This window comes from Armigeres subalbatus, chromosome 3 (assembly GCF_024139115.2).
Source record: "Armigeres subalbatus isolate Guangzhou_Male chromosome 3, GZ_Asu_2, whole genome shotgun sequence".
Taxonomy (NCBI): Eukaryota; Metazoa; Arthropoda; class Insecta; order Diptera; family Culicidae; genus Armigeres; species Armigeres subalbatus.
Genome location: NC_085141.1, coordinates 182,351,453 through 182,368,516, shown reverse-complemented (window position 1 = coordinate 182,368,516; position 17,064 = coordinate 182,351,453). Strand labels below are relative to the sequence as shown.

The window sequence follows — 17,064 nt, the reverse complement described above, 5'->3', positions numbered from 1 at the left end:
GTCATTTGGCTTGTCATAAGACGAGTTTGTCCATCCCATTTAATTCCACCACTTAATTGTACTTTGACAGATACGTATTTCGACCTCAACGGTAATGTCGTCTTCAGTGTCTCGTACTTGACTCGACTCAATAAAATTAATATAAAATTAATATAATGGGATTGTACAAACTCGTCTTATGACAAGTGAAGACATTACTAAAAAGCTCAAAATAATTTTCTTAATGTCATTTGGTCCAATGGCCAAATGTTGATTACTGAACAGTTAAAAATACCCGCCCGTTTGGCCAAAGAATCTTTTCACTTGACCGAAAAACGGCCATTTCGGCCAAACAACTTTTTGACCAAACAATTTTTGCGGCCAAATGGCCAGTCGGCCGAACAATATTGTCGTATGTCCATTTCAGACAAATAAAATTGTCGACCAGATGGGTCTTGATCTAATGGTTTGTTCGGCCGAATAACATATTCGGCTATACAACTTTCGGCCTTGTGTCTATCGGCCGAAAGTCAGAAATAACAGGTTAGGCCAAAAGACATCTAGCCAAATTTCGTTAGACCGAACTAAACGTTTGTTTCGGTATTAGGTCGAAAATGGTTTGAACGACAATAACAATAACGGAAAGTGACAAACAGCCGAAAGGCTCATTCGGCCAAATAGGTAATTTGACAGAAAAAAATACTCATACTCATGCTTCCCTAATGTGGACGTGTACTATACACATGTGGAAGTGTTGGCTTGGAAATGAATTGCGAGTGATTTGACTATGCGTCCAATTTGGGAATCTCGAGCTCGTTCAGTAGCCGCTAGGTTGCGAAGGCCAACGGAGATCCTTCGTAGCTTAGTTGGTTAAAGTACCGGTCTAGCGTACTGTAGGGTCATGGGTTTCGAGTCCCATCGAAGGGAAAGTGGTTGCCTTCAATACATTTTCCAAATCAATATCTTCCACATAACGTACATATTCATATATGAGTTTTCATAACATTGTAAATCAGAAAAACTTGTTGTAAAAGTTTAGTTGGCTCGAAATGTCATTTGGCCGAAATGGTCGTTTGGCCAAAGAAGTCATTTGACCGACCAGATCATTTGGCAGACAATGCCGTTTGGTAGAAATAATGCCCTTTCTGCAAAACAAACATTTCAGTCAAACGGCATTTTCTGTCAAATAACCTATTCAGCCAATCTGCGTTCTTGGCAAAACGACCAATTCAGCCGAACGACACTTGCCAAATGACCAAATTGCCAAACAGGGGGGAGTTATGAAAGTTAATGAGTTATGAGTTATGTTGTTAGTTATGAAAAGGCAATATCTAATCTAGTTTGAAAGCATCAAAGTAAGCTTGATAGGAACAGCAACGTAGAGCCACCAAAATATCAATCAAAGCAAACGTGATACTTTGCCAATAGTCAAAGACATGTGGTCAACCATCACGGAATAGAGTGACAGTTTTCCATCAGACTTCCGCTTGCCCAGTAGCATGATAATTTCCACAGATCCCATCAGCATCCGAAAAAAATTCTCACTAGAATCTGAAATAATAATGAATTCCTTTCACAATCATCGAAGTATTCCAACCAAAATCCAGAAGAATCCACACTGGATCCTTTCGGTATCGTGAAGGGATTCCCTTGGAAATCCCTAAAACATTTCCGTCGGATTCACTAGAACATTCCCGTTCAATTTCCTGGAATATTCCTGGAAGTCAAAATTCTAAGAGGATGGAAGATATTCATAAGATTCTCATTGGAAACCCTGGAATATTCCTGCCGGAATCACTGGTGGATTCACTTCAGAATCCCTGGAGGTTCCCTTCGATATGCTTGGAAGATTCCCGTCGAAATCTCTGGAGAAATGTTGCATTATTATTTTTTATTTGAATTTATGAAATATGCCAAAATTTCCACTGTGACCCGTCACATATTGTCCTTTCAGTGTACAGGACAAAGCCTAGCGCTACTATTATTAGACGCAATGCCATACGCTATCAATTGACGACGTTGTAGCAATTATCGGCTGGTAAACAAACATACTTCGATACTATGGGCTATAGCAGAAAGCATATGCTTGAGAAAAAAGAATATGAATGAGTGTGATTGATCCGCAATTGATTTAGGTGGTTGAACCGTATTAATCTCTAAGATTAATAAAGTGGTAAAATGTTCGAGACATTTTGAAAAGAAGCTCAAACTTAAACGAGAGAAAAGAGATGAAGGGGCCAGACCCTTCACCGATTTTATTGTTCTGTGCGGTGGAAATGAAAACCAATCAGTGTCTGTTTTGTCGTGTTTCTGGTAAGTTAGCAGATAGTTCGCTCGGGCCGGGCTTTGTGCGGAAAGCAAAACGATCGGCCGGTCACCGAAATTTTGTGCTGTTTTGTGCGGAAAGCAAAGTGATCGGTCGGTCACCGAAATTTTCTGCTGCTTTGTGCGGAAAGCAAAGTGATCGGTCGATCACCGAAATTGTGTCCACAGCCAGTTGTGTCGATAATTAAAATAATTAGCTTTCGTTCGATATATTCGAGTTATACACGGCAGACCGTTTACCAAAACGAACCCCGCCACACTCCCTACCCCATATATTCAACATTCCATTCTGATTTCTCGTGGAAGTGCAGATGACTCGTCGGCTTCTATCAAAGCGAGTATCACGTGAACAATTTCCTACCTATTCCTTAATTGACCTGCATTCGGACACGACCGGCGCTGGTATTCACCAGTTCTTACACATTGAAGATGATGTTTGTCCCAAACTTCATCTGTAGGTTCTCTGTGTAATTACAGCTGACCTGGCAATAACGGAGTAGCAACTATGGGCGGTCAATCATGCTTATGCTCATGTTCATGCTCAAATGGCTTATTCGGCCAAATGACCTATTCGGCTATATTAGTAAATTCGGCTAAATGACGTTTGGCCTAATGGCCTGTTGGCCTGACCAAATGGTATATTCGGCCAAACAATTTTCGGCCTAGTGGCCTTCGGCCGAACGGTATTCGGTCAAACGGCCGTTCCCCATAAAAATGAGCTTGCATTTCCTTTGAAGCGATGTAAATCAAGAACGGATGGACCAATTAGCATAATTTATTAACGGTTCGATTTTTTTAGGAAGGACAGTGTTTATATAAAGAACAAGACCAGAATTTGTTCTGGAATAGTTGCGAAATCACGAAAAAGCAAAAAAGTTTGTGAGTAGTGAGGTAATTTAAAACGATTGTACATTAGAGTGGCCCAGCCTAGTATGGGGAGAAAAAAAAGTCGTCGGATTTTACGGGGCACCCCCCAGGATTTTGCCTTTAGGTAAGAAAATCATTCTCTGAAAATTTCAATCTGATCGGTTATTGCATAAGCTGGCTCAATTGATTTGAAGTTAATATGGGGGTTTCAGTCGAAATATATGGGAATATACACCTCTGTTACTATTTCATACAGGAAATTGGATGGAAGCGCCCGATTGAGCCCAGATTGGCAAGAAATGAAGTTAATATGCCCATGAACAATTCGACATAAAATTCTACTATTACTAAATAAACTTTTAATCAGTTTTGGCTGATTTGTTTGGAGTTGGGTTGAGCACTTTGAAATTCATTAATTGCCATGAAAACATACGCATGCAATCAAAGGTGCCTGCGATGCGTGATTTCGCGCGCACTGAAACATAAGTAACTGCACGCGCGCCACAACACATATCGCAGCTACCTTCGATTACATGCGCTTGTTTTCAAGGCAATTAATGAATTTTAAAGTACTCAACCAAACTCCAAAAATATCAGCTCAAAACTAATTTAAAGTTTATTTAATCATAGTAGAATTTTATGTGGAATTATTCATTGGCATGTTAACTTCATTTCCTGCAAATCTGGGCTTAATCGGGCTTTTCCATCCAATTCCCAGTACGAAATAGTAACAGAGGTGTATTTTCCCATATATTTCAGCTGAAACCCCCATATTAACTTCAAATCAATTGCGCCAGCTTATGCAATAACCGATCAGGCTGAAATTTTCAGAGAATGATTTTCTTACCCAAAGGCAAAATCCTGGGGGGTGACCCGTAGAATCGGACGACTTTTTGTATCCTGGGCCAGTCTATTGTACATGAATCGATTAAGAGTGCGGTGCTGCAATATTGGACACTTATATAACAGATCTGCCGGTCTCGAGCATCGCAAGGTCCAATCTGCTAGTTATTGATAAAGCGAAATAATAAAAATGTCAAGGAATGTTTTTTACGGCAAAAATACGGCAGATTACAGTGCGCTTGACATGTAGTGCGTACTCCGGAAGAAAGACCAGCAAAAGTCATGTTTATCAGAGAACCTTGAAGAGAATGTGATAAACTTCCCATGGAAGTTTTCACAAAATGTTCGTTTGGATTTTTTAAATTATTCTTTACAGGGTATACTATGAACTGTACACGGGAAAATCTTTGGAATTTCCAAAGAAAATTGCTCAGCATTTCCAAAACAAAATGTATGGAGTTTCTAAGGGAAATTATTTGGAATTTTCATGAAAAATTCTTCCAGATTTCCACTAGAAATTGTTCCAAATTTTGACTTGATATTGGTCAGAATTTCCACGGAAAGGTGGCAAATCCCCTGTAGAGGATGTATTAATGACAAGAAGAATAGAGGTCCTAATAGCGGACACTACTTCAACATCTCAAAATAAGACTGTACTTTTGTCGCTTGAGTGAAGACAGATGACTACTGAGTAGCTTCCCTTTGGTTCAAGATTTTCTAACAATTCTGTATAAGATATAAGCTCACAAACAAATATTGTTAGAAAACCTTGCACAATTGTAGGGTCTCATACAATATTTGTAAAAAAATCTAGCATTTTCGCATATGCCCAGTTCTTTTACAGGTTTTGGAAGTTTCTTCTACAGAATTATTAGAAAATCTAACTATCACCAGTTTGGTGCAGTTTTGAGAAACGTCTAGTACTGGGCAATATCCTACGCAGTTTCTTGCATTCCTACGAAATCAGATACGCAAAATCAACAAACATTATTCGCATTATTCTCATGATATCAGATCTGCAACAAATGGCATCTAACTTTCCTGCATGTTTTCCTGAACCACCCTATCTTATGTACCAACTCAGTGATAGCAACACATGCGAAGTCAAATATTCAATATATACACAGCTGCTGAGTTTTCCACCATCTATGTGGAAGCCAATCGCCAGAATGAAGAACTATTTGTACATGAGAGCAAAAAATTCAACATCAACAAATATCTATCCCTTATTGCCGATCATTGGAATCACATAGTTTTTTTCGCACACGCATTTTCACCTCACGACTGTTTCGGAGTAAACATTTTGAATTTTAATGGCACTTCCAATACAGACCAATCGTCGATAGGTATGCGATTTTCATTGCATTAGATTTTTTCACACCATGCAGGAAATTTGCATTCCATTTCCCAGCTTGCTGGCTAGGATTAGCAAACACTAAATTCCTCTGGACTCCAATTACACTTAATTGTTACATTCGTACTAATTCGTATACACCCATTTTACACTTGACATTTTCACACGTTTAATCCGACAAATTTATGAGGGTATTTCACTCGTTCTAGTCAACATTTTTGGCTTCTCACATTCGTTCGGCTTTCCCGACAATGAAAAACAAACACTCTCGTTTCGATTATTTAATGAAAACTGCGTTGTACCACCAGAAGAAGCTACTATTTTCCTATCGGTGGTCCATCAGTTTTCCTCCCCGAGAAGAGAGCGAAAGAGCGCGAAAGGAAAATCTTAAGGTAAACCCTCTCTCTATAGTATGGTCATGGGAGAAGCATCCAGTAAGCTGAACCTTGAACGGTCGAGAAAGTAAAATCGCTCTCTGTGCGTGGAAAACATGTGGAAACTGTCAACGTAGAGGTGTAGAGCATCGTGTTTCCCGTGGTTCGCTTTACAATAGCTTAAATGATATGTTGCCTCACATTTCATAATAGGAAAAAAAGGGATGAAAAGTGGCCAAATTTATGTTTTATCATTATGTTTTCAGACTTTCCTCGGGTATACAATTCGGATACAGATTTTTGTGCGGGCTTCAGTGTTTATTGGGCGTAGTTTTTGTTAAAAGGTTAAAAGACTATTATTCTTCCATTTACTTCCACTATTAACTTTTTTATGTATCAACAAGCAGATACGTATTTCGTTTCCTACTTGGAATCTTCTTCAGTGTTTGTTATCGTCGATAACAAACACTGAAGAAGTTTCCAAGTAGGAAACGAAATACGTATCTGCTTGTTGATACATAAAAAAGTTAATAGTGGAAGTAAATGGAAGAATAATAGTCTTTTAACCTTGTAGAATTTCCCCTAAGACGCTCTAAAATAATGAATCGTAGTTTTTGTTATTTGTTATTGCTTTGCATTGATAAATGAAGATTTTTTTTACTTACAATCTACGATAACGCTTTGCGAAAGATCATTTTATATTCCAGCTAGATGGTGCCAACAGTGAATGCTGTTTAGGCATCTCTTAATATGAATCTATTAGATTTTCTCCTTTGATCCTAGATGCAAATCAAATGGGAGGATTGCAAAAGATCTAATTTTATGATATCAAGACAAGTTGTCAAACTTTTTGAGCGACATGTCCATGGAAACTGATTCCGTGCTCCATGTATTGTTATCGGAAAACATTTTAAGCAGATAAAGGAATTGAAATGGGCAATCATTCGTTATCATTCACTGCAGTTAATATACAATATACATGAATATGAAGATGCTGATTTTCTTTTAAATAAACACCTTTGGTTGAAGACACCTTGCGTGTATCCAACTTTATTGATCACGGTGTAGGGTCATGCGCTGATTCCCTTCATATCAAATTCTAATTCCCGATTCTTGCAAATGATCATTTGATAACTTATCACCAGGCGAGATAGAAAACTCAAAGGTGCAGCCCAATCGGGTTGTACGCAAAGATGACGTAGGACTACGCAGCTATACGAAATGGATGTTATTCGTCATCATAGTTTGTGTCTCTTTATTAACATTGACGAAGTTAACCGAATCAAGAAGCCGAACAGCAACTCCCAGTTGGATAAACTTTGAATCTCCAACCGTGGAAAAGGGATCAACACGACTCATCGGCCACATCACCGCTGAAGGCACTTGTCTGGCTTTTAGTGAATGACATCGAAATCTCAGAAGACACCATCCTCAAAAACGTCCGAAATAAAGGAGAGAATTGGGAGTGGCGCGAAACCAAGCGCAACATATTTATTTGCAACGTTCGGTTTCCGCCCGCGATGAATACGTATATAGTTTTCTATAGCGCCGGTGATTTTCTTTTCGTCGGCGAAAAGTTTTCAGCATCGCCTTTGCTGGCGCGGGATCGCTACGGACGCCACCATCAATGCGATGGTTTTCCGTTGAAACCTCTACCAGAGTCCTCGTGCTGCTGAGTCCGCTTTGCGTGAAATCTTGTTCGACCGCTCTCTAAATAATCCCGATCAGCCCCCCCCTTTTGTGCAGTCATAACGATTAACGAAAAGGCGGAGCTAATGGGATTAATTTATTAGATACAGGAAAGCTGCTTTCCTACGCGCGCGAGCAATTTTGATCAGGATTCTACAGAGAGCGGTAGGGTAAGACGGTATAATGCGCCCCACCTGGCCAAAACGCCCCACTTTGATTTCTAGAAAACTATAACTAACTAAGGGTCTTTCTAGGAGAGATCGACTATGATGGTGATATTTGATTGTCCACAGACTCCTTGATAAAGGTACAATATATGTAACCGAAACGTCGGATAAAAACGTATAACCCGTTTTTGAGCATCAGAAGACTGAATGCCAAAACCTCAAACAGTGGCGTAGCCACGGGGGTGGTTTTGGGTATGAACCCCCCCTCCCAAAGACAAAATTTTTGGTAGAAATTTTTTTTTTTTTTCAAAAAAAAATGTTCAGAAAACCCCCCCCAGACCAATTTTCTGGCTACACCACTGACCTCAAATATAACTAAGGGTCTAAATCAGTTGGTACCTTTAAATATTTGTAAAACCATCATACTATGTGAATATGGAAGTATTTTTGTATTACATAATGAACATAATAGCAAAATACAAAAAGTTACAGTTTTGATGTAACTTTTCATGTTTGTTTGCTCAACATTCTGGGGCGACGATAGCGTACTGTCCGCAAAACTTGCACTGGAACACTCAGTTGGGCAACAAAATAACTTTTCTCAGTGGTTAATATGATATAAAATTGCTTCCATCTTCAAAAATGTAACGTTTTTCGAAAATATGTTTCACTGGTCAAAACGCCCCAGTGTAGGCAGGTCGATATGCCCTTACCAACTGGACACAAGCGCGGCGAGCATGCAGCAGTTGCTTCCAAATGATATGGAAACTATTGAAATGTAATTCAAACCTAATTAAATGAACTTATGTTGGTTTTTTAATGTCAAGCACATAAAGATTTGTAACCTTTTTATTATGGGGTTGATAAAATATTAACAAATGGCAATGAGACGTCTTTGGCTAAGGTGGGGCGTATTGCCCAGGCACTTTATGAAAACCTTTTTTTTACGACTTTTCAAAATAGCCAAATTTTGTGTTATCTGTAATATTTTTATATGACTACTCACGGGCAATGCATTTGCGACTTCATGGACTATCAAATAACACAAAGTTTGCATAAATTGCGTTGAAAAATAAAAAGTTATCGAGGTATTGCCTTAGGGGGGGGGCATATTATACCGTCTTACCCTACCAACGCATGGAAATTCAAAGCATCTTGTGAAATTTTCTTGCAAGATGCTGAATTCGGTTATTAGCTGTTAATGATTCAAAATACGTTTTGATGAAAAGAGCAACAAAATGAATTTGACCCAAGACGAAATTTTATTATAGTACAAAACATAATCGATTGGCATCTGTCGGTCTTATCGATGGTCGCCTGTGTGTGGATTCTATAGAAATTTTCCCCTAAAGTAGTGTCTTTATCGATTTGCATCTCGCGGGATCGCAACAGACGTCATTTTTGTAATCAACCCTTTCTTCACATAAAATGCTGGTTCGTAGAGGTCGAATGATGACCACCGACGCCGACGACCACCATCAATGCGATGCGTTGCGATGGTTTTCCGTTGAAAATGGTGCCAGTGCCATCGTGCTGCTGTTTCCGCTCACCTGCGTCCGTTCTGCGTGAAATCTTGTTCATACTGAGGATTAGACCCAAACCCACCACAAGTTGCTTGATTTGGTCCTCAGTATCGTTTTCCACATAGTAAAAAGTAGGATTTGAAAAATATGAACATGTCAATTGGAACAACAGATATTTCACTGATGGTTCTCGCATTAACGGATCCACTGGCTTCGGTGTTCTCAATGTAACTTCAACCACCTTCCGAAAACTTGTGTTTATTCTGCGTCTCGTATGAGGTTAGGCGTTTCGAATGAAGTGACAATTGTCGATACCTCCTATTTAAATTACATGGTCCTCTCACGTGAGACGTTTCGAATCCGATACACAACGTGAACGCGCGAGCGTGGTTCAGAGGAGAGGACTTCATTCGCGTGATGTTGAGACTTATGTCCAATCACTATTCACTAAACGCACATCTGTTCAGAATAAACCTTGTCGATAGCAACTTATGTAGGTTATGATCACGTAGTTTGATTCTGCTCGGAAAATAACGCCTCCAGAGAGCAATTATTATATATTAGCCCGAGGTAAACATATATGCATATGGTCTACATATATGCAAGCCATTTATAGTTTCCTTCGTACTTCTGTCATCAAAATCTAATAGTTTGATTTTTTTTTCTTTTTTCAAAGTTTTTGTTTTTGTTTATTCTCTGCTTTCTGTTCCGTAGAGCACCATAGCTCTTGCCATCCGGAAGATACTCCAGTCGAACCATTTCTCGAGAACGACGACACGCCACATCGTCCCTGACTGCCAATGCCCGAATAAGAAGCTGAAATTCCATGATCCCAAATCCTTAGCCCCATCCATTTTTAAACATTGTAAACTAACCTCAAGTCACCACGAGTACGTTGGCATCAAGCCCTCTCTTACTAACTGGACAATAAAATGATATTGATTTTATATATCACAAATAACCACAAATACCGTGAGAGACGTTTTTCGGAAGCTGTTACGATAATGAACTGATTCGTTAGGCTATTCTCCATGATAAATTTCTTTTAAAAAGTACCAATTTCGGGGGCACCGGTTCTGATGATGCATTTCAACTTGTTTTACACAGCTGTGCGAAGAAAATATGGTCCCCAACATAAAATGAGCGAGAACAAAGCGTTTTATCAAACCCCCTCGGTAGGGGCCGCCTATCTGAATCATTTTTTTTTTTTCAACTTGTGTACAAGTGCAATAGGCGAAATCGAGTAGGCTTCGCCGCGAACGGTTGACACAAGCTTTTTCTGTTAGGTTTTTTTCTTTTTCTCCTGTGTATTTTCTCGCTCCAAGTGATAATTAAGAATAGTTTTTCGCGTCCGGAAGGAGAAACAGCTTTTAAGCTGACATAGTGATTGCACACCGCCGAACAATGTGACCAACAAATGGCAAAAAGGACACACCCTTGAAACGAACTCCTTAATTATACTAGCATCTACTGAAAATCGCCGGAAAAATCGTTTCTGTGGTCGTCGTTTTTGGTGTACTGCTGAATTGCGCAGCTGGTTGATGGAGAAGAATCAAACGGACACTTGAATTTGGTGAGAAAGTTCCAATTGTTTCCTTTAACCCTCTAAGACCCAAATGTCCGTATCCGCTCAAAACCATTTTGTACTTCCTTTACTAATCACAAATATTCCACCCATCGAAGTAATACGAATTTGAATACTAAAAAATAAAAATAAAACCACATCACGAAATAAACTTTTCATAAAAATTGCTATGATATTTTAATTAAGCTTCAATTTACTTTGAAATAGTACACATTGATTGACTTCAATGTCAACAAAATGAATTATGAATTATAATTATTTGAATACTAAACATCAGTTAAAAGACGATCTTGGGAATTAGAGAGTTAATTGTATTATAATTTTGTTACCTCATATATTGCAAACTAAATACGTACAGGGCATCGTTTGCTACTATTGCCGCGGATATTGTGGGAGTCCCAGGTATCCGGTTCACGCTTTAGTTGGCAGCGGTGGCTCTTCTCGACCTTCTACTCCCTGAGTAGTCAGTACGAATAAGGGCGTCCTTGTGATGTTTTGCTGTACCTGTTATGGTTAGCTAGTGCTTCCCCATCCCCTACACTCCCTGAAGACACCCTTCTTGCTTCAGCAGTGATTCCTTTTTACAGCACTAGTCTTCCTAACGAAAAGGGCACCATTACGGAGCATGAGATATGAATGCTGTCCAATGAGCAGCTCGAAGTAGCTCGAAGTTGTTCCTGTCCTGCTCGTTCTTTTTTGTCAACAAACGGGCATGAGCGTGACAGGAACAACTTCGAGCTGCTCATTGGACAGCACTATGATCAAATTATTCGTAGTACTACTTGACCAACACCCCCAGCTGGGTGAGGGATAGAGGATGACACACACACACACACAACTTGTGTACAAGTGCAATAGACTTGTTTTCATGGCTTGTTATGATTCGAAGAGGTTTCTGCCTCTCTTTTATAGTTGCTCGTTATCTTTTGAGAGCGATTTCTGCAAACCCTGGTAAAAAGTAAGACGAAGATCGTTAACCTAAAACCTAAAAAACAAAACAATAACTTTGACCAAATGGAAATTTAAGCCATTTTATTCTGGAAGGAAAAAATAAACTCAATCCAATCGCTATGAGTTGAGATTTTGATAATCATACATGCCCATTCTCATACAAATCAATGCTTGATGTGATGTTATAATTATTTTTACCAGCGAATTAAAATATAATGTTTCAAATTGATCTTTATTTTTTGTTGTGCTAGCTCGTGCTTTATTTTTCTGCAGAAGAAAGTTGCCACCGTAGGATTTCTTTCCACAGTTGAATCGCTATAAACAGTAAATAATAATTAAAATTTAATTGTGGCAACAAACTCACATACACCGCGCCGGTTGTCGAACGCAGACGGAATGTTATAGAGTGGCATTTTTGCATATGCGACAGGCAACGACCAGATTCAAAAATGGGAATGTGTTTACTGCGAGCAAATATTCATCAACTTACCAGGCACTTGAGAACAGCTGTGGGAAGCGCATTGCTGGCTGCATTATTGGGACTGGCGCCACCTGTAAGTTGCTCGGTTACGAGTTTTTCGCTTGACCCCTTCAATAATTCTGCGAGTAATTCTGGGGAAGCGACCAAGCTCTTTGGTTTTTCCGGCGAGCCAATGGCAAAACTGCGCTCGGACGGTGTGCGACTTGTCTGCGAATATCTGGTATCATCGAGGCTCCGTTTTTGGTGTTTCTCACAGTTTCCCGAGCTACGTTTACTGTGTTTCTCATGATGGTGGGTATTTTTGTCAGACAAATGAGAGTCCAATGAAAACTTTTTAGTCTCTAATTTATTCGGAGATTTTTCCGATTTATCGGAGTCTGTGCTTCTTTGCTCTATGTTTCCAAGGTGTCGTTTGCTGGTTGATGAGCTTTCCACACCCAAATCTGCCAATTTTGAAGGACTGGATGCTGTCCTATTGTGACTAGGAAGTGGCAGATTTGCACTAGCTTTCCTTGGTTTGAAGAGCTTGCTTGAATAACGATCGTTGGTTTCATCCATAGACTGACTTCCACTACCTCGATTTCTGTTGAACGATGGGAACGAATGGGAGCTGTTGTGAATAATAGAAAAGAAGTCTGATTAATTGAAGAAGACATTTAGGAAGAAAAAGATGAATATATTTTTAGGATGTCAATGAATGCTTGTCGTGCCGTCGTGTGTGCTTCTTCTTATAAACTGGAGGCTAGGTAGTTTGATCATTTTTAAAGTATGACGTTGATTTATGTGTATATTCCAATATCGTTATTTTTGATGTTAAATTGCTGATTTTTTAGAAATTGTAAAAAAAATACAAAAGCCCCCGATTCAAAAGCCCTGCATGACGATTATCATAATACTGGATGAAAAAAAATATCGGGGTCCCTCGATAATCGACCGGTGACTGACTCTAGTTGATTATTTGGTCACAAAATAGAGGGAGATGGGTTTGTCGCTAAGAAGTTTGGTCATAGTTAAAAGTTATTTGCATGTTTTATGTAAAACTGAAGTTATGGAGACCCACGGTGCCTTTATGCGTTGATACATCAACTGTAAGTAATTTTGTTTGCAGATTATATTACATCTGAAATAAAATTAATTGTATACCAACATTTGTATGCAAACTTGTGTTAAGAAAAATTTGAACTAAAGTCAGAAAACGAAATCATATCGGTAATGAAGGCTCCCCCAGACCTAAGCGATTTCATCACCGCGACGGCGACAACTAGTCGCCGCGATTCTATCATTGGGTCGCAGCAGATAGCGTTCTATTTACGCTTCGTGTTTGGTGGAATCTTTATTTTTTTGGGGTGGTCCATAGTAAGGCTGTGACAGAGTAATGTTTATCGATAATATTTATATAGGATTTATTAACTATATCTATATAGTAGCAAAACTTGATTTCTTTTTTTTTTGCGGCTAAATAAATATGGAACTACCAACGCTGGATGAGGTTAGAAAGGCACTAAATGACCTCAAAAACAGTAAAGCTGCTGGGAAGGACGAGATCCCGGTCAAGCGTCACAAACTTGGAAGTGAACAGCTGCATTAGTGGATCCACCACATTATACAAGAAATATGGAACGATGAAGAACTGCCTACCGGCTGGTTGGATGGCGTCATATGCTCGATCTATGGGAAATAGCACGTATTAGAGTGTGCCAACTACAGTGGGATTACCCTTCTAAACTCGGCTTACAAAATTCTGTCACGTATTCTATTCAAAGACTGAGACCGCTTGAGGAGTCCTTCGTCGGCAAATACCAGGCAGATTTTCGTGAGGGATGATCAACGACGGATCAAATGTTTAGCCTGCGGATGATCCTCGATAAATTCCTGGAATACAACCAGCGGACTCACCATCTGTTCATTGATTTTGACGCAGCATACGATTCAGTGAAAAGAAACACATGATAACTCTAAATCAAGTATTCGGATTGCAGACGAGTCAACGTCGTTTGTGATCTTAAATCGATTGAAGCAAGGTGTTGTACTTCCGAATTTATTGTTCAATTGTTTTCATTTTTTACATGTGGCTTCAAAGGAATACATCCATAACCAAGCGATTGATTAAATTCCGAAGGGCCATTTTGCTCCTATTATTGATACCAGGAGGTAGTGGTTTTGTTTGGAAATGTGATAATAATTTGCTCGTTTAATTCAGAAAAACTCCATGTTTTCCGAATAACATTGAATTATATCGGCGTCTGTATCAAGGAATTTCAATAACTCCAAAATATTTGCTTTATTAGAATTGTTGGTAGGACAATTTTCTTCTTTTCTCATATTATTCAAATCGAGTGTTGGATATTTTCTTCACCCTCCTGCTTCCGATGGCATATCCGGCCATCGACCAAATCATTTCATAGTTGGATACTATTGACCAAACTATGTGTATAAGAGTCTCCAGTGCACCAACAGGATTTTCCTTTATCTGAATAGATCCGATGTTGATTTCTTCCACCAATTAACCAACTTGATCCGACGAGGTCTAATAGCGATTCCGACCAACTCCGAACACCGATCAACCTACCTCATTTCATTGACCCAACTAGGTCCATGGCATCTCCAAACCATCCGAAGGCTTACTCAAGATTTGAATTTTCTTGATCCGAATAGGACCGATGGCGATTCCGGCCTTCAACCAATCCACTTAAGAGTAACTTTTCATGATTCAACTAGGTCCGAAATGCGATTCTGGCAATCGACCACCTCACCCTTGAAAGGAGTTTTATTATTCCAACCAGGGTTGTAAATTTTCGGCAGCACTGGATGAAGGTGATGTTTTTTTATATCGTGTTTTATTTTCTTCCTGCTTTGAAATCAACCTCATATTCCCGGAGAGGCAGAAAAGTAAACAACAGAACTCACATCACCCACTGCGCCGCGAAGATGAAATTTACCACAGCAAAATGTACACATTCACCCACCAAATTGAAAAAATTCACCACGCGTTTAAATGGGCCACTCACAGTCATACGGTACGGCGCGAACTGAGCAGCCTGTCAGAGCGACTTGTGAGTGGCTGAATGCGAAATTGAACTGTCGGTGTTGGAAGTGATTTTCGGCTGCACCCAGTCGCACTCACCACGGCGGCGATGAAGGCGACTGCAGATTATACTGAGATCCATGTTTTCACTGCATTGACTGTGAAATATTTCTACCCTGATTCCAACTACATATGTCCAATAGTAGTTCCAAACCATGGTCAGGCCCACTTCAAAGTTAGATTTTCCTTGATTCGATTGCGATTCTGAGCACTGAGTTTCACTGTTTTTACTCAAAATTGATTATATTTGCAGTCTAATGAAACCATAAAGTTGTGCCAAATACTGCTTTTTATTGTTGAAACAATTCGGTGAAAGTTGGAAGGTGCAAATTTTGATAAAGCTCTACACTGCCCCTATTCGCATAAGCGTCCCATGTCAGTTTTCTTCAACATGAGTAATATACCGTTGAATTGTTTAAACTCGTTTTACATGGAGAAATACAAAAAATTCTAATAAATTGATAATGATTGATAAAAATTGAAAATTTGGCCTAATTTTCTTCTCCTGTATACATTGCCATGGAACTATTGAATGGACCATAATTATGTTTATTCGTTGCGCAAAAGAGTATAAAAATCTGGAATGTGACTGTTATGCGAAGAAATGGCAAGATGGGACTACACAAGTGGGGGTTGATTATCAAATTTCTAGAACAAAGCCTATGATTTTATCAGTTTTTCTTAGATGAGGTCATTTCAAACTTATTCCTGGATGAATATCAAAATCGTCAAAAACCGACATGGGATTCTTATGCAAATCGCGGCAGTACAGCTACCATGGAAAGGAAAGGGTTAACCAATTTCGAACATATATTACCGGTCAGGCTTGTAAAATGTCATCTGCATATCATATGACTAATTTGTTCATCACTTTCTTTAGAAGCAAATTTATTCTATAATTTTAGATGTACTCATAACGCTTGAGAAGGGCTATATTTTTGTCCAAGGGTACATTGCTCTAAATCTAACATCTGTGGCTGGAGAGTGAAAACTCTCCAAAATGTCATTTTGCCGCAGATGACATATTGACCCCAGATGACATATTGACAGCAATGGGTCTTCCACGAAAGGCTGAATCACATAAATCTTACATAAGGCTAAAATAACAAAAGGCTGAACAATCGTGAGAAACCAATTTTATGGGAAGAATTCATATTTGACGTTAAAGGCACAAACTAACATGATCGGAAACCATTTGCGACTTCTTGTTGTCTTCCAATTTTTATATGGAATTCTTATTTTTTAGTCTATACAGCTCAAAAAATTTTGGGTGACATAGAAAGGAACAATACTTTATTGTTCTTGGTTCTTGTATGTATTTGGTTTTAATTCTTGCCAAGATTACTTTCTTATTTTTAATTTTTTTATTTTTTACTCTTGTCTCTTCTTCCTTCTTCTTTATCCTTCTTTATTCTTTCTTCTGTCTTCCTACTCCATTCTCCCTTTTTTTCTTCTTCCATCTTTTTTATTCCATTTTTTCCTTTTTCCTTCTTTTTTCTTCAACCCTTCAAGTTCCTTCTTCCTATTTCTTTATTCCTTATTTGTTCTACCTTCTTCCTTCTTAGTTCTTCCTCCATAGTTCTTCCTTCTTAATTCGTCCTCCCTTGTCCAATTTCCTTCTTCCTTTTTCTTTTTTCTTCTTCCTACTTATTTTTTTCTGGTTTCTCCTTCCTTCAGTTTTATTTGTTCTTCTTTTTCCTTCTTTGTTTTCTTCTTTCTTCCTTCTTTCATTTCCTCGTTTTTGTTTCCTCTCTGTCTTCTATTCTCTACCTTCTTCTTTTTCGCAGTTTATTATCCCTTTTTCCATATACTATTTTCTCTATTATTTTTTTCATTCTACC

The 17,064-nt window shown here is 38.9% G+C and overlaps 1 protein-coding gene across 1 annotated transcript in view; it reads right to left on the bottom strand.

Moving 5' to 3' along the window:
- The window catches only part of LOC134226403 (uncharacterized), a 197,557-nt gene that overhangs the window by 62,388 nt on the left and 118,105 nt on the right, over window positions 1-17,064 (bottom strand). The window contains 1 exon segment of the mRNA XM_062707163.1: window positions 12,148-12,748. Within this exon segment, the coding sequence (XP_062563147.1) occupies window positions 12,148-12,748 (601 nt within the window).